This window comes from Geotrypetes seraphini, chromosome 19 (assembly GCF_902459505.1).
Source record: "Geotrypetes seraphini chromosome 19, aGeoSer1.1, whole genome shotgun sequence".
Lineage (NCBI taxonomy): Eukaryota > Metazoa > Chordata > Amphibia > Gymnophiona > Dermophiidae > Geotrypetes > Geotrypetes seraphini.
This window is the reverse complement of record NC_047102.1, coordinates 26,054,486-26,077,518: the sequence shown is the minus strand read 5'-3', so window position 1 is coordinate 26,077,518 and position 23,033 is coordinate 26,054,486. Positions and strand designations below refer to the sequence as shown.

General features: G+C 44.4%; 1 protein-coding gene across 4 annotated transcripts in view; it reads right to left on the bottom strand.

The window, feature by feature from the left end:
* The window catches only part of ABCC8 (ATP binding cassette subfamily C member 8), a 200,634-nt gene that overhangs the window by 138,574 nt on the left and 39,027 nt on the right, over positions 1 to 23,033 (bottom strand). For all 4 annotated transcript variants that reach the window (XR_004537595.1, XM_033928351.1, XM_033928352.1 and 1 more), the window contains exons 5-7: positions 20,779 to 21,021; positions 19,097 to 19,282; positions 9,577 to 9,741 (exon numbers count right to left, since the gene is read on the bottom strand). Coding sequence is in view for 3 of the 4 variants with exons in the window: in XM_033928351.1 (XP_033784242.1) it covers positions 9,577 to 9,741; positions 19,097 to 19,282; positions 20,779 to 21,021 (594 nt within the window). In the remaining variant the exon portion in view is untranslated. The remainder of the gene's footprint in view (positions 1 to 9,576; positions 9,742 to 19,096; positions 19,283 to 20,778; positions 21,022 to 23,033) is intronic.

The following is a 23,033-nucleotide window of genomic DNA, read 5'->3' as shown; positions in this document are numbered from 1 at the left end:
TGCTGGAATTGGAGAGCAGGTGAGTCAGTGCGCGTGAAGTAAAGTTAAAAAATAAAAAGTCACGGTTGGATGGGTCTAGACGCATGCACAGACCATCTACAGTTGGTCTGCGCATGCATCAGGATCGCAGTCTGTGTTTCGGCGAACACGCCTTCCTCAGGGGTCCAATGGTTTGCAAACTCACATATAAAGAATTGGACTGAAAATAGTCTATTGTCTTAACATGTGAGCAAAGAACACCGCAGACAAGCTGAAGTAGCAAAAAAAATGCTCACATGTTTAAAGACAATAGACTGTTTTCAGTCCAATTCTTTATATGCGAGTTTGCAAACCATTGGATCCCTGAGGAAGGCGTGTTCGCCGAAACACGGACCGTGTAGGGTCCGGTTGGATTTTTATCACAGTATTTTTATCATTGTACTTTTTTAATTGAATTTTCATGGTTTTATATGTCAGTGTTTAATAAATTATCTCCAGAACATCTTTATCCACAGTTTTTGTTTTCATCGGTGGATTGTTTTCACTGTGGATCATTGGGTCTCCCCATTTTTCTTTGTTGTACCTTAAATGAGGGGACACCAGAGATGCACGTTAGGCACAGTCCTGTATGTAGCACATAAAGAAATGTATGTATTAATTCCTTATTCTCTGTATGTATTAATTCCTTATTCTCTGTATTTCCAGAACAAGTGAATACTTGTAACATTATTGATAAAATGAATAAACATAATAAAAAATAAACAAACCCAAAACAACCCCAAAACACACAAAAAATAGAAAAAAAGAAATGTTGCCATTTGCAGGGTTGCAATGCTCAGAGCAACTCTTTCACTGCTAGAAGCTACACAGAATGTTCAGCTGGAACAAAATCTAAGACCTCAAGAAGAAAATTCTAAAAACTAATAAGGGGTTGCCAGCCAAATCAGGGCAGTTATTTGTTCAGAAGGCGGGTTTACTAGCTAAAAAGATCATTTAGGGAGAATGGGCACGGAGGAAATCGCTTACATGGCCTCTTGAGAGGTCGAGTGCGTGGCTCCTTTTGTCAGTCCAAATTTGGGGACCCTGTATTAATTCCTTGTCTCACCAGGCTCGTAGTTCTATTCTTAATACTTTAAAAATCTAACTTCACACTGGGTAAGGTAAGATTATGCTTCCTGGGAGGGTGAGAAAGCCTTCTGGGTTGCCGGGTTGCTTCCCCTCTTCTTCTTCTCTCCCCCCCTTCTTTTTTTGGGGGAGGGATGATCAGTAGGGTGGGGCTTGGTAGTGGGTGGATGGATAATTTTTCTTCTGTAAGCAGACATTTCGATTGTTACTGATTTGTGTTGACGGACACATTTTATTCATCCTGCCATTGGACTGTTGGTTTGTTATGATTTGGGGAACGCAGCGGGATAATGTTGCTTTCTATTTCCAGGGCCTATAAGAACCAAGGGCCCTGGGATAACTGGTTGGTTCTTATATAATAGTAATGCATTGGGATGAGGGAGGGGAGTTTATATAATAAAACTGACGATGATTGCTTCACTTTGTAAGTTGTTGTTTCTATGTAGTTCTTTTCCTATTTTCTATTTGCTTGTTCTATCACACTATATGTTGTACGTTATCAATAAAAAAATTGTTTAACCTAAAAAGCTAGAAAAATATCTTCAAGTTCTATGTATGTTATTACACAGGCACCCTTTTATAAGGTCTCATAGCCAAATATTGCACGGCAAATGCTCCAATGCCCATTCAATTCCTATAGGCGTCGGAGCATTTACCGCGCAGGTCTGCGCTGCTGGCTTTAGTAAAAAAAAGGAAGACAATGAGGGCCAAATTCTATATATGTCGACTAAAAATTTGGTGCTGAAAAGGATGGCACTTAGAGCGATTCTATAAACCACCTTTGGAGTTAGGCACAGTTTAACAGAATCATGCATAGCACCCGTCTGTGTGACTAAAATTTAGGCAATGAAAATCAGGCCTAAATACCTGCACCTAAATTGTGCATGGATCAGACATATTCTACAACAGTGTACCTAACTTTTAGGATCTGCCCATGACTTAATCATGCTCCTCCCCTGGCCACGTCTCCTTTTGAGAGCCACGTACTAGATTTATGGACTCCAATTTATAGAATATGTTTAGAAAGTAGTACATGTAAATTCTAAATTAGTGCCAATTATTACTTTTTAATTATTTATTACTTAATTTTTAATTATTCTTTATTTTTATTATTCTTTATTTTTGTCAACTTTCATTGGGTTTGGGGGTTTAGTATGATTCTTTCAATAAAATTGTTATAAACTAAATTTGGGGGGAGGATGGGGGGAGAGGTCATTAGGGAAAAGGGAAAGGGGGTAGGAATTAGGGGGAGGGTATTGAGAGATGTAATGGGTATTATCCCAGGACAAGCAGGCAGCATATTCTTAACGTATGGGTGACGTCACCGACGGAGCCCCGGTACGGACCTTTTTAACTAGAAAGTTCTAGTTGGCCGCACCGCGCATGCGCGAGTGCCTTCCCGCCCGACGGAGGAGTGCGTGGTCCCCAGTTTCTTCGTTTCCGCAGAGCGAAGAAGTCGCATGTTTTTCAACGGCCGTTGAAATCATTTAGTTTGCCTTCCCGCTCGCGTATTTTTTCCGAATTTCTTCTTTTTTTCCCTTTAGGTTACTTTATTTTTCCTTTAAAAAAAAAAAAAAAAAAAAAACCCGTCAAGTTTTCTTTATTTTTTCGAGCCGGCCCCAGCGGGGCCTGTTGTCACCATACAGGCCTCCGGCTTTGATTTTGCGGAGGCCGTGTTTCCCTTCATGCCCCCTCAACCGGGTTTTAAGAAGTGCCAGCGGTGTGCACGCCCGATCTCTCTCACAGACCCGCACAATTGGTGCCTCCAGTGCCTGGGTCCAGAGCATCGGGCTGACACCTGCACCCGCTGTGCTACGCTTAAAAAGCGCACTTTGAAAAATAGGCAGATCCAGCAAAATATTTTGTTTGGTACCGGATCTGCCATGGAACCTGCCGCGACGTCGACGGCACCCCAAAAGTCAGCACCGACGACGTCGACACCACCGGACCCTTCCTCGGGGTCGTTGGGCCCAGGTAAGCTGGCTAAGAAGCCTTCCACTTCCCTCGAGCGCCCTCCTGCCACGGTTGCGACACCGGCCCTTCCGGCACCGCACCGGCCCCACAAACGCTCCGCTCCGATCTCGGTGAGTGCCTCATCATCGGCCTCCTCATCGCCGAAGCGTAGAGCGGCACCTATGGTACCGAAGAAGAAAAAAGCGGTACCGGTGCCTCCCCTGGATGACCGCATCGCAGCCATACTCCAAACACAGTTACAGGAGCAGCTGCAACAACAACTCCAACAACTGTTGCCGGCGTTGCTGGCACCGCACCTTCCGGTACAGGACCGGTCCGAGCCTCGCACTGTCCCATCGATGTCGACCCCCTCGGTACCGATTAATACATCCATGCCGGTGCTCTTGGCCGAAACACCTACAGTGCATACCCGTGCTACTGCCGACCCTGTCCGGTCCCAGGAACGACATCGGTCTTCCTCACCCGGTACCGCCTCGGTGCGCTCAGGCAAATCTCTCTCAAAGAACCGCCATGCCGAGCCCTCCACGCCGATGTCCAAACGTACGCACGACGTTAGGGACCCAGACTTGTGGGAAGACTCCCCTCACGGTACCGAAGAGGACGCTTCGTCAACCGACGAAGAACCCTCCATGACCGACACCGTCTCCAAACCAGAGCAATCCTCTTTCTCTAAATTCCTTAGGGAGATGTCAGCAGCTCTTTCCATCCCCTTAGAGTCCGACTCTAAGAAGTCTCAGGCTTTCCTCGATGCCCTAGACTTTGAGCAACCTCCCAAGGAATTTCTCAAGTTGCCCGTCCACAACATCTTACGGGAAACTTTCTATAAGAACTGGGAGACTCCCCTCACTGTTCCCGGAGCCCCTCATAAATTGGATAGCTTGTACCGGGTTATCCCAATCCCAGGGTTTGACAAACCTCAATTGCCCCACGAGTCCCTCCTGGTGGAATCTACTTTGAAAAAATCTCAGGGTTCCAGTGTATATGCCTCCACCCCTCCTGGCAGAGAGGGAAAAACCATGGATAAATTTGGTAAGTGCCTTTTCCAAAATTCCATGCTAGCCAATAGAGCCAACAACTATACCTTCCACTTCTCCTTCTACATGAAGCATCTGGTGCAACAGCTCTCCTCCTTACAGAAATATCTTCCTGAACGTAAGGTCCCTCTGTTCCAGCAACAAATTTCCAGCCTCCTCCAACTCAGGAAATTTATGGTTCGCTCCATCTACGACTCATTTGAGCTGACCTCCTGCGCCTCTGCCATGGCGGTGGCCATGCGCCGTTTGGCATGGCTGAGAGTCTCTGACCTAGACATTAACCACCAGGACCGCCTGGCTAACGCACCTTGTCTGGGCGATGAACTCTTCGGAGAGTCCCTGGACTCAACAACCCAGAAACTCTCAGCACATGAGACCAGGTGGGACACTCTGATCAAACCTAAAAAGAAGACTCCACCTGCTCGTCCCTACAGACAACAGTCTTCTTACCAGCGTAGGTTCTTGGCCAGACCTCTCAACCCGCCTCAACAACAGTCTCGCCGTCCTCGCCACCAACATCAGACTCAGGCTCGCCCACAGACTCAACCTGCCAAGCCTCCTCCTTCATCTAAGCCGTCTCAACCCTTTTGACTCTTTTCTCCAGAGCATAGCCATTCTCCCACCATCGATGCCTCTCCCTCAACCTATCGGAGGACGTCTTCAGCTTTTCCTCAGCCGTTGGGAGGTCATCACTTCGGACCAGTGGGTCCTCAACATCATTCGCCACGGCTACTCTCTCAACTTCCAGACTCTTCCACCAGACCATCCTCCCGTAGAGTCTGCTTCTCACTCCTCCCAAACCCCCCTCCTCCTGAGGGAGGTCCAATCCCTCCTTCTCCTCAATGCCATCGAAGAGGTACCTCCGGACCAAAGGGGTCAGGGATTCTACTCCCGCTACTTCCTGGTTCCCAAAAAAACAGGAGACCTCTGTCCCATCCTCGATCTCAGGGACCTCAACAAGTGTCTAGTCAAAGAGAAGTTCAGAATGCTCTCCCTAGCCACGCTTTACCCTCTTCTCTCCCACCATGACTGGCTATGCTCCCTAGATCTCAAGGAGGCCTACACTCACATCCCAATCCATCCGACTTCACGTCGCTACCTACGGTTCCAGATACAGCACCATCACTATCAGTACAAAGTGCTACCCTTTGCCCTCGCATCATCGCCCAGAGTGTTCACCAAGTGCCTTATTGTGGTGGCGGCCTTCCTCAGGTCTCACGACCTTCAGGTGTTCCCCTACTTGGACGATTGGCTGGTGAAAGCACCTACGTCTCCGCTTGTACTATAAGCCACTCATCACACCATCTTGTTCCTCTATCTCTTGGGTTTCGAGATCAACTACCCCAAGTCGCATCTGCTTCCCACACAGCGACTTCAGTTCATTGGAGCAGTTCTCGACACCACTCTAATGAGGGCATTTCTCCCCTCCGACCGCCATCGAACTCTGCTCCACCTCTGCTGTCAGGTGCTCCTTCATCACTCCATTCCAGCTCGGCAGATGATGATCCTCCTGGGCCACATGGCCTCGACGGTCCATGTACTTCCTCTGGCGCGACTCCACCTCAGGACACCTCAGTGGACTCTAGCCAACCAATGGTCACAGACCACCGATCCTCTTTCTCATCCCATCTCTGTGACATCGTCTCTTCGGCAATCTCTTCATTGGTGGTTGAACTCCTCCAATCTTTCCAGGGGTCTACTCTTTCATCTACCCCCTCACTCCATGATCATAACCACAGATGCCTCCCCTTATGCGTGGGGAGCCCACCTGGGAGATCTTCGCACCCAGGGTCTCTGGACCCATCAGGAGCGTCAGCATCACATCAACTTCCTCGAACTCAGGGCCATGTTCTATGCTCTCAAGGCCTTCCAGCACCTTCTCTACCCTCAGGTTCTTCTCCTGTGCACAGACAACCAAGTCGCCATGTACTACATAAACAAGCAAGGCGGCACCGGATCTCCCATCCTCTGTCAGGAGGCCATCCGCATCTGGACCTGGGCCACGGCCCACAGTCTCTTCCTCAAGGCTGTCTATATCCAGGGCGAACAGAACTCCCTGGCCGACAATCTCAGCCGCATCCTTCAACCTCACGAGTGGACCCTGGATCCTCCCACACTCCACTCCATCTTTGCTCTCTGGGGCACTCCTCAGGTGGACCTCTTTGCAGCTCCTCACAACCATCAGCTGCCCCAGTTCTGTTCCAGACTCTTCTCTCCTCATCGTCTGGCCCCGGATGCATTCCTGCTCGACTGGACGGATCGGTTCCTCTATGCCTTTCCTCCACTGCCTCTGATGTTGCGGACGCTCTTCAAACTCCGCAGGGACAGAGCCACCATGATTCTCATCGCCCCTCGGTGGCCTCGCCAACACTGGTTCTCCCTCCTGCTTCAGCTCAACTCCAGGGAGCCCATTCCTCTTCCTGTGTTTCCTACTCTACTTACACAGCAGCATCAGTCTCTACTACATCCCAATCTGTCCTCGCTCCACCTGACAGCTTGGTTTCTCTCGGGCTGACCTCTCTAGAGAATCTGTCTCAGCCTGTCCGTCGTATTTTGGATGCTTCCAGGAAACCGGCCACCCTCCAATGTTACAATCAGAAGTGGACCCGGTTCTCCTCTTGGTGTCTCCTTCATCATCACAACCCCACCTCATTGGCGGTGGAAACTGTACTGGACTATTTGCTCTCTCTCTCAGACGCTGGCCTCAAGTCGACCTCAATCAGAGTCCACCTCAGTGCCATCACTGCGTTTCATGAGCCTATCCTCGGAAAACCTCTTACGGCTCATCCCCTGGTTTCCCGGTTCATGAGAGGCCTCTTCAATGTCAAACCACCTCTGAAGCCTCCTCCAGTCGTTTGGACCTGAATGTGGTTCTCTCAGCCCTCATGAAACCTCCGTTTGAGCCTCTTGCCACAACTTCACTCAAATTTCTTATGTGGAAGGTGCTTTTCCTCATTGCCATCACCTCTGCCAGGAGGGTTAGTGAGCTGCATGCACTGGTTGCCGACCCACCTTTCACTGTTTTTCACCATGACAAGGTGGTTCTGCGTACCCACCCTAAATTTCTGCCTAAGGTGGTCTCGGACTTCCACCTCGACCAATCCATTGTATTGCCTGTTTTCTTCCCTAAGCCCCATTCCCATCCTGGGGAACAGGCGTTACACTCGCTGGATTGTAAGCGTGCCCTTGCATACTACCTTGATCGTACCAGGGCTCACCGCTCGTCTCCTCAGCTCTTTCTGACCTTCGATCCTAACCGTCTAGGTCGTCCTGTCTCTAAACGGACGCTTTCCAACTGGCTTGCTGCCTGTATTGCGTTCTGTTATGCTCGGGCCGGTCTCTCACTGGAAGGTGCTGTCACGGCCCACAGGGTCAGAGCTATGGCTGCTTCTGTGGCTTTCCTCCGCTCCACGCCTATCGAGGAAATCTGCAAGGCTGCCACTTGGTCCTCAGTTCACACGTTCACTACTCACTACTGTCTAGATGCCTTCTCCAGACGGGATGGACACTTCGGCCAATCTGTGTTACAAAATTTATTTTCCTAATGGCCAACCATCCCTCCTCCCTCTCTGTTAGCTTGGAGGTCACCCATACGTTAAGAATATGCTGCCTGCTTGTCCTGGGATAAAGCACAGTTACTTACCGTAACAGGTGTTATCCAGGGACAGCAGGCAGATATTCTTACGTCCCACCCTCCTCCCCGGGTTGGCTTCTTAGCTGGCTTATCTTAACTGGGGACCACGCACTCCTCCGTCAGGCGGGAAGGCACTCGCGCATGCGCGGTGCGGCCAACTAGAACTTTCTAGTTAAAAAGGTCCGTACCGGGGCTCCGTCGGTGTCGTCACCCATACGTTAAGAATATCTGCCTGCTGTCCCTGGATAACACCTGTTACGGTAAGTAACTGTGCTTTTTGGAAATATATTTTGAAGAAATGAAAGATATTTGATGGAAATTAATATGATGAATTTTAATTTGACTACTTTATTGTATATTTACTGATTTCTTCAATAAAAATGTTATAAATTAATTGTTGATTGGATTATTACTTGTTAATTGGCAATTATCAGTGCTGATTGGCTTCTTAACTGATTAAGGCCTAGATTCACTAAACTCACCTATCCGATCAGTGGCCACCGATTCACTATACCTCCTCATGCAAATTAATGCGATTGGAGGCACGCCCCACAGCGACCCCCTCGGATCGCTGCAGAGCAATCGATACACATGCGCAGACCATCTTGCACAGGGCTTTCTAATGCTGGAGGCTTTTTGCCTGTCTGGCTCAGAAGCCACATCCCAAGCAGGCTGCAGGAACAGGCATATCAGGGATTTGTGTTTATAAACTTCATAAAATCAGGCACTTCTCTGCACACAACCCAGGCTGTCTCACAGCCAGCCCCAACACAGCATTTTGATATCACAGCCGAGGCATGAAGCAGCAGTCATCGCAAGTTTCCTGCCCGCTCTCCCCCCCTCCCATCTCCATATTCACATCTCTGCTACAGAAGATCATTTTAATTACCAATGCTTCACTTTTTTAAACACGCTTTAACCAGATATGACAGAACACGCTGCAGCTGAGAACACGCTTTTAACTGGCGGGTTAAAACCGTGGGTTAAAACCACGGGCTCACACTGCAGGGACAGGGCAGCAGAGAGCAAGAGAGTCGGCAGGACAGAAGCGACTGGTCCTCAGCATCCGCTTCTTTTGGGATCGGCCCGCCCACCTTCTTCTGTTTAGTGAATCGCTGTCTTCCTGTTTGTGCATGCATTTCCCCTCATTTGCATGTGTGGATAGGCTTGGGCAGAAGGTTAGTGAATCAGGTTGGGGTCAGAGAAGGCTCGCAAACTGGTCAGGACACGATCGGTCAGCTTAGTGAATCTAGACCAGGGGTGGGCAACTCCAGTCCTCGAGGGCCGGAATCCAGTCAGGTTCTCAGGATTTCCCCAATGAATATGCATGAGATCTATTTGCATGCACTGCTTTCAATGCCTATTCATTGGGGAAATCCTGAAAACCTGATTGGATTCTGGCCCTCGAGGACTGGAGTTGCCCACCCCTGATCTAGCCCTAAGTTACATATGCAAATTGGCAAAGAGCATTAATTTGCATGCACAACTTTACTTGCACTATACAGAATCAGGTCATGAAAGTACAATTGTATTTGTATCCGTACATCTCTCTGCTAAGTAGTATTTATACTATCATATCTAGGATGGATAATTTGCTTTTTATATAATGTGTTACTAAGATGATATCAATGGGTAAGTGAAAAAAGCATTTAGGGCATGTGGTATTAGCTAACATTAGAAATGTATAATATTTATTTTAACACACATACAATAAAATGTTTGTTTCTTAAAACTTTTATAAGTTACATAGCAGAGTCAAATAACCTTCATAATAACCTTCAATTAGGGCATGACATATAAGCAACATGTTATAATCTATATTATTAGTACCTGCATTGCTCCTCGTAAATTAATTCCAGTTTCAATGGCAACATAGTATGATGCTTGAAGAAACGTTCTTTGCAGCAAAAGGGCAAAAAATAAAAGCACAGCCAGGACGTAGGCATTGGCCAGGAACTCTTGAGATGAAATGAAATTAACCCCAAGAAATTTTATCTGCAAAATATCAATGCCAGACAGTGAAAGTCCACTCAGAAGTATATTTTCTTCAGATAGTATATGTATTAAGTTTCTAAATTAAAGAGATTGCAGAAAATCCTCCCAGAGCGTTTTACAATAAAAAAAATACTTACTTTTGTTGTGCGTCTTTAAAGGGATGCTATGGTACCTGGCCACTCACTATTAAAATCAGAGGTATGGAAATAGTCCTTTTTAGGCAACGATTCACGGCCATATGGCTGCTTCTTCAGGGCAAACGGACTTCCAACATTATGCACACAGCTTTGAACCGTTGGCTAAAAAGGACTAAATAAGAAAATTAAAGATAAAAAGAACTAACAGTTCTGACAGAGTTTAAGTTGTAGAGAATCTGGGTCCCATAAAACAACTACTGTGGCGATTAGTCACTTTTGACGAAAGTTTTTTATGCCGATGATGTGGGCGGAGGTGGATGAGTTTAAGTGAAGGCTTACCAAGAGACCTGAGGCTGTTTCTTTTGTCTTATAGTGACTCTTAGTCTAATAGCGGAGTGATTTGAATTGGAATTGAATACACCAAGACGAAAGCCATTTGTAGAATAACATTTAGTGCTGGGATCTGCACCTAACTTTTAGGCACAAGGTATAAATCCCCATGCCTAAATAAGGCACAGATCAGGTGTATTCTGTAATGGTGTGTCAAATCATTGGAACTCAACTTGCTCCTCCATGAACAGGAAGTAACATCAGAGAAAGGGAGGAGGCCGGCGCAAGCAGTGGATAAGAGATGCTGCTCACAGCCAATAAAGGGGGAAAGAGGAGAGGTGCCAGCACTCCTTCTAAAGCACAGCTCGGGGCACCTCCCCCTCCTTACTATATCAGTGAAACTAGTGCCAAGATTTAGACACCCCCTCCCAATGCCATGTGCTTAAACCCAATTCTATAAGGGCATCTGGGCACCAATGCTCTGTTACAGAAATGGAGAAAAATGACATCAGACAGAGACCATATGGCCTATCCCAGGGGTGGGCAACTCCAGTCCTCGAGGGCCGGAATCCAGTCGGGTTTTCAGGATTTCCCCAATGAATATGTATGAGATCTATCTGCATGCACTGCTTTCAATGCATATTCATTGGGGAAATCCTGAAAACCCGACTGGATTCTGGCCCTCGAGGATAGGAGTCTGTCCAGCCATGCCATCTATTCTCCCTTACACTCTCTCGGTGATCCTATGTATTTGTTGCAAGCTTTATTTTTTTGTCTCCACCACCTCCACCAGGAGGTAATTCCATGAATTCACTACCCTGTCTCTGAAGTAGTATTTCCCTAGGTTGCTTCTCAGACCAGTAGTTCTCAACTTTGTCCTGAATGTACACTTAACCAAGCTGGCTGTCAGGACGTCCACAATGAATAGGCATAGGATATATTTGCATAGATTGTGTCTCCCGTGCAAATATCTCCCACATATTCATTATAACTCCTGGAGTGATTAGGTGTGCCTTCAGGATAGGGAAGAGAGCCACTCTCTGAAGCACATACGAGAGAACCGAACAGGTTTGCAGCCTTTCAGGTCTTAGGCTTGCACACTCATAAGGCACCATGTAGAATCCACAAAAAAAAAAAAAAAATATTACAATAATGAAAAGAACATAGCGAAGAGAAAATATTTTATTACTCCTGTTGAACAGCAGTTTGCAACATCGTTTATTAGGAGCTTAATTAGGTACATCTCTGCAAGTTTTTGCAAACCACTTGAAATTTCGTATGCTCGAGCCTGTTGTTAGTTGAGCATGTATGAAAAGCTGCGGTGACTCAAACTCCTACACAACAGGAGTCTCAAAATATTCTCTAATAGCTAAGTTAGCTAGTACTGCTGTAGACAACAAATGCCATTGGGAAACCTAGCTAATTTTTCTATTTAACTCTTGGATGCATTTGTTAAAATAGCTGTTCTTGATGTACTAAAGTGTTCTTTCCATTTCGGCCCAGATTCATTAAACAGTGCCTGAAGTTAGGTACCTAGATCAGCGTGTCTAGCTGATCTAGTTGCCTAACTTAATTACTCAATTAGGTTAAATTGGCACCATTAATTGAACAGGGACATTAAAAAGCAACTAAAATTAATTTATCTGGTAGGCGTCTAAGGGCTAGATTCACTAACCTGCCCGATCGTGACCGATCCGTGTCCGATCCGGGCAGGTCCGATGGATTCTGCAACAAATAATATTCTAATGGGGGGGGGCAATCTGAGACATGCCCCCATCCGCCGACACGGATCAATAGGTAGCGATCCCAATACATGCGCAGACCATCTACTTTGCCTATAGATCAGGGATGTCAAAGTCCCTCCTCGAGGGCCGCAATCCAGTTGGGTTTTCAGGATTTCCCCAATGAATATGCATGAGATCTATTAGCATACAATGAAAGCAGTGCAAACAAATAGATCTCATGCATATTCATTGGGGAAATCCTGAAAACCCAACTGGATTGCGGCCCTCGAGGAGGGACTTTGAAACCCCTGCTGTAGATGGTCTGCGCATGTATCTGCTATCTGTTTTTTTTACTGGCCTAGACTCACCTGCTCTCTGCCGCCCTTCCCCACAGTGCGAACTGTTGGCCTACCTTGCCTTCAAGGTCACAAATCTATAAACTGGTGCTAAGATTTAGGTGCCCCAATGCCGGGTGTCTACTTCCAATTCTATGATGACATCTGGGTGCCAATATTCTATTACAAAATTTGAGCAGAAGTTGCCATTGGGGTGTCTAAAGTTAGGCACCAATATTTATGCTATGTCAATGGGTGAAACTTCCGATTCAGAAGTAACCATTTTTTTGTTTCTATCTATTTATTTTTGGGATATCAAGGGGTGTGTAATCACAGCTGCACCAGCTGACCTTTCTTTGGCAGAATTTTGCAGAGGTTTGCAACTGCCTTTTGCAACCTGCGTCACCCTGTTTTCTCCCATCCAGATGTTACTAGCCAGGCCTGTACCTACTTAATGTCAAGATCTAGCAAGTTTTGGTTCTCCCAGTCCCTTGTTGCTGGGATAAACCACTGCGTAGCTTTTGGTTAAAGCTACAGCCTCAGCACCCTGAGGTTGTGGGTTCAAACCCACGCTGCTCCTTGTGACCCTGGACAAGTTACTTAATCCCCCCCCCCCATTGCCCCAGGTACATTAGATAGATTGTGAGCCTGCTAGGACAGACAGAGAAAAACCGCTTGAGAACCTGCATAAATTAATGTAAACCGTTCTGAGCTCCCTTGGGAGAACGGTATAGAAAATTGAATAAATAAAATTAAAAAAATAAAAATACGTTATTGCTCAATGCTGTTGCCCTAAATCTACCTCATTCCAATTATCCACCTACTTTTGCAAGAGACTGATTTGAGTACACAGTGTACTTTGTAACCCGGAGGCAGTGTTTTCCCATCGGTGCTGATTAACAATAAACCTAGAAAAATCACTGCTAGATGAATTCACTTTAAAGCAGAAGGACCTGGTTGAGTAACCATGCTGGTCCTGGAGAAAACAAAATCTCTTGCAGGGTGAAAGACCTCTTTTTGGATCGATTCAAGAATCATCTGAAGAAAGTTGCTAGGTGATCTTGAAAGCTTAAGAGACACCATCTTTAGATAAGTCTTGTCTTGGCAAATAAATGTTGGGTTAGCATAATAAAACAACCCCTACAAAAAAAGTCACTTAAAATTCAGAAAATATCTGTTCAGAGGCTATGATCCCATCAGAGACACTTACTTCTTTGAGATTTCTAAAAACCTGAAATAATTCCTGGTTTCTCATAAGAGCGTATGAATTGCCGTATTAGGTCAGACCAAAGATTCTATGAAGCCCGGTATCCTGTTTCCAATAGTGGCCAATCCAGGTCAAAAGTATACCAGCAAGTAACCTGATTACATAATACTTAACTGCAAGGGTAAGCAGTGGATTTCCCCAAGTCCTTCTTAATGGATTTTTTTTTCCCCAGGAACTTGCCCAGCTGTTTTTAAACCCTGCTACTCCAACAGCTTTTAACACGTCCTTTGGCAACAAATTCCTGCACTTAATTATACATTGAGTGAAAGCACAAACTATATAAAGACTTTTTCTTTCAGGTAGGTCCCTAGGACATTAGCACCCAGACTTAAGGGGGGGGGGTCAGTAGAGTGGGCAGACTTGATTGGCTATAGCCCTTTTCTGCCGTCATCTTTCTATGTTTCTATGTTTCATGAAGTGTTTAGGTACCCAGATTCCTATTAGTTAAGTAGGTTATATCCCTTAGCATTCAGCGTGAGGCAGGGGGAGGGGTGGGAAGGGGCCAGAGAGGACGGGAGCTAGTGCCCCCACCAAGAAGGCACCTGGGGCGAAACACACCCCTCCCATGCTCCCCCTTACTACACTACTGGCCACAGGTTACAGCTATGGTACACTACACTAGCCTACAATACATATGCATTTACTATCTGGCTAGTAAGTATTGCTGTTAAAAAGCTCATGTCCTCCAAGATCGGAGAGACAGTGTCAGCAGATCGCAGTTTGGAAACTCATATGAAGTTGCCTTCCTATATCTTCTGATTTATCTTTTGAGATACTCATTCAGATCTTCAGCTCTCCCTGACCTGTTGACAGCTGACCCCCCAAACTATTTGATACGCTTATTGCACTAACCATTCAAATGATTCTTTCAAATTGGAAATCTGCTAATCTTCTCAACTCCACATTTTGGTGTGCCACTATCATGCTAATGCATCAATACGAACACTTGGCGACTTCTACTTCGTCTATCAAATCAAAAAGATCTGGCTACCTTTAGAAGAGGGATTTGCTTAATTACATCTATATTTACTATATACCCATTTCTTCAGTTTCGCTATAGGGTGATGTCACTTTCCCATGTTTACAATGTACTGTACACTCTACTTTTCTTTTTACATTTCAGCTTTCTTTTTGCTGCCATGATGTGATCCACAAATGCAAGATTCTACTTGAATGTTGATATGTTGTAAGTTTTCCTGAACATGCTAGAGGGCATGACTTTTGGTTCTGACTCACACCTCTGCATGTCAGTTCTCCTTTGGTCACAACTAGCATGTATCTGCAGATATGTATATGTTTCACGACCCGTTATTTCTTTTCCTGTTTGTACAGTTTCATGAAAAACACAATTAAAAAAAAAGTTTTAAAAATGAAAATGAAATGAAAAAGCTCATGTCCTGATAGGATGTGAGGCAGAAGTCTAAATTATTGTAACTTTCAAACATACGGCCTCTTTTACAAAGCTGCGCTAATGGCCCCGAAACCCATAGAGATTTAAAGGGCTTCGGGGCTGTTGCTGTGCGGCTTTGTAAAAGAGGCCAATAGTATTACTGATTAAATTCTGCATATATTTTCTCTTCCTTCTTCTATTTTCATGCATTATTCATCTGGCGCTCACCTTGATCCATCATATTTAAGCATGACTAACAGGCTTGGTGAGCATAGTATTTGGATTTCTGTCTTAAGCACTTTATCCAGAGTTCATTTTGCATAAATTCAACACTATCATCTTTTTTTTCTCCTGCAATCTTTTCATCTTCTAATTGTTTTTCCTCAGTGCATAATGTCACTTTTATTATATGTGTGAAATCATCATAGTCTCTATTTACTCATATTGGTCCTTTTGTTTATCATTATTTTTTCTCAATGACATCATTTCTATAGTATATGTACTATTTTAATATACATACATGATTTTTGATTGTTTCATTCTGTGTCTTTAGATACTGTCTTCATATGGTCAATATATTTGGGTTTTTTTGTCACTGTGTTATATATAAATGTATGAAGTTTTTAAATGTTCATTTATATGTATTATATATTTTCAGCAGTGTCCCCTGAGGAAGGCGTTTGTTACACGCCGAAACTGGGATCCTGGTTGGGACCAATTGCTTTCAATAAAGACTCGATCATTGGTTGAAAGGACACCTCCCTTGCTTTTCTGTTTGTTTGCATATATCCCAAGGCGAGGTGGTCTTCTGTTTGCCTGTCTTGGTCTTTATATTTTCTCTTCTAGCATGAGAGCTAGTCATGAATTCAAAGCCAATGCTCAGTAAATTCTTATGGCCACAAAGCAAAGCCTTCGGGACGTGCTAACGATGTATATGTTGATAAACCTCAACTAGAATAGACTTTAAATAAATTATTTTGCTGGATTAGAAGCAAACAACTTTTTTTTTCTTGCTGTGTAATAAACAATATTGCCGGAAAGATCTTAGGGCCCGAATCTATAAGAAGCGCCTAAGCTAGGCACTGCTAGGTATCTAAATTGGTACCTATATTAATTACCTAAACAAGCTCATAATTGGGAAAAAAATTAACTGGCTGATAGGTGCCTACTTGATTCTATAAAAGGTAGGTGCTTAACGCCTAAATGGGTGTGTTTCGGGGTGGAGATAAAGTTAAGCGCCGCTAGGTGCAATTCTCAAGAGAACTTAGGCGCCTGCAACGTAGGCTAGTAAAACCCTGGCCTACGTTACTGGCACCTAAGTTTTATGATAGGTGCAATTCTCAAGAGAACTTAGGCGCCTGCAATGTAGGCTAGTAAAACCCTGGCCTACGTTACTGGTACCTAAGTTTTGCGATAGGTGCGTTTCTCAAGAGAACTTAGGCGCCTGCAACGTAGGCTAGTAAAACCCTGGCCTACGTTACTGGCACCTAAGTTTTATGATAGGTGCAATTCTCAAGAGAACTTAGGCGCCTGCAATGTAGGCTAGTAAAACCCTGGCCTACGTTACTGGCGCCTAAGTTTTGCGATAGGTGCGATTCTCAAGAGAACTTAGGCGCCTGCAACGTAGGCTAGTAAAACCCTGGCCTACGTTACTGGCACCTAAGTTTTATGATAGGTGCAATTCTCAAGAGAACTTAGGCGCCTGCAATGTAGGCTAGTAAAACCCTGGCCTACGTTACTGGCGCCTAAGTTTTGCGATAGGTGCGATTCTCAAGAGAACTTAGGCGCCTGCAACGTAGGCTAGTAAAACCCTGGCCTACGTTACTGGCACCTAAGTTTTGCGATAGGTGCGATTCTCAAGAGAACTTAGGCGCCTGTAACATAGGCTAGTAAAACCCTGGCCTACGTTACTGGCACCTAAGTTTTGTGATAGGTGCGATTCTCAAGAGAACTTAGGCGCCTACAACGTAGGCTAGTAAAACCCTGGCCTACGTTACTAGCGCCTAAGTTTTGTGATAGGCGCCATTAGATGCAATTCTATATACAGTGCCTAAGTGTGATTGACATGTGGCCGGTGCCTTTTTTCAAGACGTTAGCTGATTTAGGCCCTTAGTGATTCAGAACATCAGCTGTGGAGGTCTTTTGTAATCCCTTTTTTCTGAAGTGCTTTGACACTATAAATAATCCACCTCATTTAAACTATGATAAGGCAATTACAGACACTTATTTTTCCTGACCATTTACAAATTATTGCAACATGCAATCAGGTTCAACATAACAATGCTGAAGATGAAATTTAAATCAAAGGACAGACGTTCTTAATTTATTTTATGAGGATGTTGTGTTTTGTTCTTTCATTTAACGAATGGTAGAACTATCTCTTCTTTTTTTTAATCTTTAGCACATGCCTTCTAAACCCACTGTCTGTATCAGTGATGAAAGAATATCTGTTTGTTCCACTCCCATTAGAGAAAGCGGCCTCCGAGCATAGCATTTTTGGTTTTCGTACAGCACAAGTCAATGAACACCTTGAGATGCTGACAGAAATGTACTGCCATGTTGTGAACCTGTCTGCTCACATCCTTAATCTCATAATAGGCATATCAATTATCAGCCCCTGGGTTGACACATGAGTAAGATGGCAAAAATGAACACTTTAGATACAGGCGTAATGTGCCAGATTCTTTTAAGCTTTCAATTTTGTCTAATTATTTCCTCCTTAATCTTTGGTATTCTTTCTTTTCAATCATACCATAAGTTATTTTTTTAAATAACAATGTGCCCTTGTGGACTGTATGTTCTCTTTTTTGAGTTATGTGCGGATTTACTGAATATGATGCGAATGCATCTGAATACAGTGCTAGCATTTATACTTGGTTTTACCAGGTGTTTAAGTCCAGTGTCTAAACGTCTGGCACATTAGAGAGTTTTTTTTAAAATCGCTGGCCGCTACAGTAAAAGCTCCGATGCTCACAGAATTCCTACGAGTGTCGGAGCTTTTACTGCAGTGGCTAGTGATTTTAAAAATCCCCTAACGTGGCATGATAAAAAGGGTGAGGGGGAGCATAAATTCCTGGTGTTTTATCTCATAGAGGAACCCTGCAGTAAAACTATAGGTGTCAGTACAGGGGAGGCCACAAGGGCCATGGCCTCCCAACAATTTGGTGCCCGCCTGCCCTCCCATGTCCCTGCATTCTACCTTATATCTTCGGGCAGCTGCCACGCAGCATCAATGAGCAGGCCTGCCCCGGAACCCTTCATTCTACTTCCAGGGGCAGGGCTGCTCCTTGACGCTGCACAGCGGCTGCCCGAGGATTTAAAACTTCAGCTCCAGGAGGAGGTGGATGGGCGAGTCGGGAGAGATGCCACATGATTTCGCTGGGGCCAGGGTGGAGCTCCTGGGCACTCCCAAACAGGACAGCATTCCGCAGCACATGAGTAAAACTACCCTGTCTGCCAAACATGAAGGAGCCTTGTCAGTCAAAATCTTAAAACCTGTAAACATCTAATTTAAACCGCACTCTCTCTACTATAAGAAGCCAATACAATTTAAGATACAAAGCTTGCAATGCAATGGTTCAGATTCTGATAAGCTGAAAATTAATCAACCAGCTGTATTTTGAAGGGTACGAGATAACATACTGCTGTACCATAACCTCATGACATGGCTTCGCTTGGAAGTTCTGAAAATTCCTCAGTCATACTGGTATCATCTTTAATGAACTATTTGCTATTGCACTGGGGAGCAATAGGAACTTTACCTGAGCTTGCGTGAAGAACGATTTTAGGAGATAATTAAAAGTGGATAAACAGAACCACAAACCTGGAGGAATTCCATGAAAATTTGGTATCTATACAAAGGGTGTAAAGAAAACATTTTTGTGGCATCTTCTCTTTTAAACCATAACAACATAAGAACATAACAAGTTGCCTCCGCTGAGTCAGACCAGAGGTCCATCCTGCCCAGCGGTCCGCTCCCGCGGTGGCCCATCAGGCCTAATTGCCTGAACAGTGACCCTGACTAATTTTGTAACTGCCTCTAATCCTCTAAACCAGCAACACAATAACTATTGTACATAATGAAATACCACTCAGCCAAGTGAAAGTCTAATGAAATGAAAATTGGTTTGAAAATCTTCACCTCAACATTCAAATAAGAGTCCAAGCAGTACCTGCGGATGAAAGGTCTTATTCTCATTACTTAAGTGGTGGACAATCCCAGAGATACAAAGTGGACCAGCAAATCCAAGCAAATCTGCCAGAATGCGGAAGATGCTGCTTAGAACAAGGGGCCTTCCAAACGCATAGCAGAGGGCACACCAAATAGATTTTGATCCTTGACAAGAAGACCGTTTGCTCTGTTATAGAGGAAAAACATTAAGTTAAATTCATGCACAGATAATATTTGAGTTACTGTTCAGGCTTTCAAGGATAATTGTGAAAGTTTTGGCTGTAAGGAACATGCTGGAATAAGTGCCAATAAAAGAGAATGCACAATGATTATAGTTATAAAGTATGAAGGCAATAAAACAAGCAAATTGCTCTCAGCAGTAAAACTTCCAGTAAACTAGCAATGCATTTCCTTTGATGACAGTCCTCTGGATTCTCTGTAGGCCATCCAAAGTTGAGCACCCAAATTTGGGCGCGGAGCCCAGATGCGTGTGTAAACGAATTAGTCAACTGGGTGCTAACAATCAATGTTAATTGGAGTTAATTGGTACTTAATTCGTACTAATGCTAGGTGCCTAACAAGTCTCGTGTGCAACCCAAAAGAAGGTGGGACCCTGGAAGGAGAATATGCAGGTCAGGAACATTCCAAATATTTAGGAGCAACGTTGCAGAATACCATGGTTACATGTTCAGCTTCTGAATCAGGATTTATGGTAGGTTTCCGCCGTCGTAAGCCTGCGCACCCAAAGTTGGGCAAAGAAATCTGCTCTAAGTATTTTTCTATACAGAGCACTCAGCCTGAAGCACCTTTTATAAAACAGTACTTAATGCAAATTTTTTCTGGCACCTAAATTTGGGTCACAAGTATTTATAAGTAACAACAATAGTAAACCAGATTAAATAGGAAAAAAACTATTATTAGCCAGCGGTGATGCTGTCCCAAGAAAGCCACATTTAACAATAAGTGGAGAAAAAGCCTCTATCAATTTGAATGAAAGACGACAATCCCCATGGATTTCTAGCCGTCTAACTATTTATCATGGGCAAAAAAACTCCACTGTTCAAAATGCAATTTTCAACATGGGCAAAACCTAAATTTGGGTGCCATTTACTGAATACGACCCTGTATATCCCAATATATAGATTTCTGGGTTAATTTTTAAATCTGTGGTCAGTGTTGCTTTTAAGGGTCAGCTCCAGTATTTAAAGCTTGTTGTGAGTCTCTCCAATTGGTTGCCAGTTGCATTCAGAATTCAATACAAAGCAATTATGATACGTTACCAATATTTATATGATACGTTCCCTGAATTTTTTTTAAAGGTTTGATGTCTGAGTATCAACCATTACGATCATTGCACTCTGAAAGTTCAGCATTGCTGAAAACAAAGGCTAACCCTAAATATGTGGTATGACTTACATGTGCAGTGGTTAAGTTGTGGAATAGCCTAGTTGGTCAAATCCAAAAATGTAGAGATAAGAGCTCATTTAGGAAAATGCTGAAAACACAATTATTTGTAGATGCATTGCTTTGAGAAATTGATTTTACGTCAGGATTGAATCTGTTTGTTTTGTTCTAACCTTGCTCTGAATTTTATAATATTTTATGTATGTAACTATTTGTAAACCGTTTTGGAATAAAACAGTATATAAATTTTAAAAATAAAAAAAAATATAATGAACATACCTTTTGTGCCTGGAAAGCCTCATTAAGGCGTATGTAATTGGTTAAGGCCCTCATAGCAATGGGTAGCTTTCCTATTGCTTTCAGGTCAATTGGCTTTTTGTGAGCTGTCTTAATGAATGTATTCATCCACCAGTAAGTCCCTTTGGACAGCAGGTTGACAAAGGGCTGTAGGAATCGAACACCAAGGTCTTGAAGATCCTCTGGAGGTTTTACTTCTTTGTGAGTTTTGAAGAAAATATATCTCTGATAAAAAATAAATTGCAAAATACAGATTACATCACATACAGACTAGACAACTACTGAATATGCATTCAAATGGTTTTTCTTGGTTGTGGGGAAAAGAGGGTGGTGCCTATGCAATCCTTCTGCTGTCTGTCTATGCCCCTGCTTGTCATGGTGTTCCTTTGGTCTACACATTTTGGTAGGGGCTGCTTAGAGAGGCCTGTCTTTTTGTGTGGGCAGCGTCAGCCCACAGCAATGACGTCTATTGACAAGAGGGCAAATCCTTGGGTATCTGCAAACATTACTCCTTTAAAGACACACTACAGCCTGAAGTCATTATGCCATTGTATAGATCCATGGTGAGGCCCCACCTGGAATACTGTGTGAAATTCTGGAGGCCGCATTACCGTAAGGATGTGCTGAGACTGGAGTCGGTCCAGAGAATGGCCACCCAGATGGTCTCGGGACTCAAGGATCTCCCGTACGAGGAACAGCTGGATAAGCTGCAGCTGTACTCACTTGAGGAAAGCAGAGAGAGGGGTGACATGATCGAGACATTCAAGTATCTCACGGGCCACATCGAGGTGGAAGAAGATATCTTCTTTTTCAAGGGTCCCGCTGCAACAAGGGGGCATCCGTGGAAAATCAGGGGCGGGAAACTGCATGGGGACACCAGGAAATTCTTTTTCACTGAAAGGGTGGTTGATCGCTGGAATAGTCTTCCACTTCAGGTTATTGAGGCCAGCAGCGTGCCTGATTTTAAGGCCAAATGGGATAGACACGTGGGATCTATTCACAGAGAAAGGTAGGGGAGGGTCATTGGGGTGGGCAGACTAGATAGGCCGTGGCCCTTATCTGCCATCTATTTCTATGTTTCTATGTTACAGCTTAGTCAAAGGAGACTCCAGTGTGTAAATACATATGGGCATGGATGTTATCAGTGTAACTTACTGAAAATGTAAGTTACACACGTCCCTGGTGAATTTAGGTGCAGTAACTGCTGATGCATAAATGTTAGGCATACTGATACTGTATTATGCTAATATTCTATAAGGAACTTTAGGTGCCCAGATACCGCGAGGGAATAGGCTTTCACTTGAAGGGCACTGGAGCCTCAATGGAAGCGGCCACCTACTGAATTGACTTCATTGGATTAAGTGGAGCAATGTTTAGAGCAGTGGTCTGAGATTCAAAATCCCACTGCAATCATTGTGATCTTTGGTAAGTCACTTAACCCTTCATTACCGCAAGAACAAACTTAGGGGCCCTTTTACCAAGCCACAACAAGAACATAAGAATTGCCGCTGCTGCGGCGGCCCTTAAGTCAAAGACCAGTGCCCTGAGTCTAGCCCTACCTGCGTATGTTCTGGTTTAGCAGGAACTCGTCTAACTTTGTCTTGAATCCCTGGAGGGTGTTGTCCCCTATAACAGCTTCCAGAAGAGCGTTCCAGTTTTCCACCACTCTCTGGGTGAAGAAGAACTTCCTTATGTTTGTAAGGAATCTATCCCCTTTAACTTTAGAGTGCGCCCTCTCATTCTCTCTACCTTGGAGAGGGTGAACAACCTGTCTTTATCTACTAAGTCTATTCCCTTCATTATCTTGAATGCTTCGATCATGTCCTCTCTCAGTCTCCTCTTTTCAAGGGAGAAGAGGCCCAGTTTCTCTAATCTCTCACTGTACGACAACTCTTCCAGCCTCTTAACCATTTTAGTCGCTCTTCTCTAGACACTTTCGAGTAGTACTGTGTCCTTCTTTAAGTACGGTGACCAGTGCTAGATGCAGTATTCCAGGTTGGGGTGTACCATGGCCCGGTACAGTGGCATGATAACCTTCTCCGATCTGTTTGTGATACCCTTCTTAATCATTCCTAGCATTCTGTTCGCACTTTTCGCCGCCACCACACATTGCGCAGACGGCTTCATTGACTTGTCGACCAGTACTCCCAAGTCTCTTTCCTGGGGAGTCTCTCCGAATACTGCACCGGAGAAGTGGCCTTAGAGCGCCCTTATGTGGGTTTTTCCTGTGAGCTACT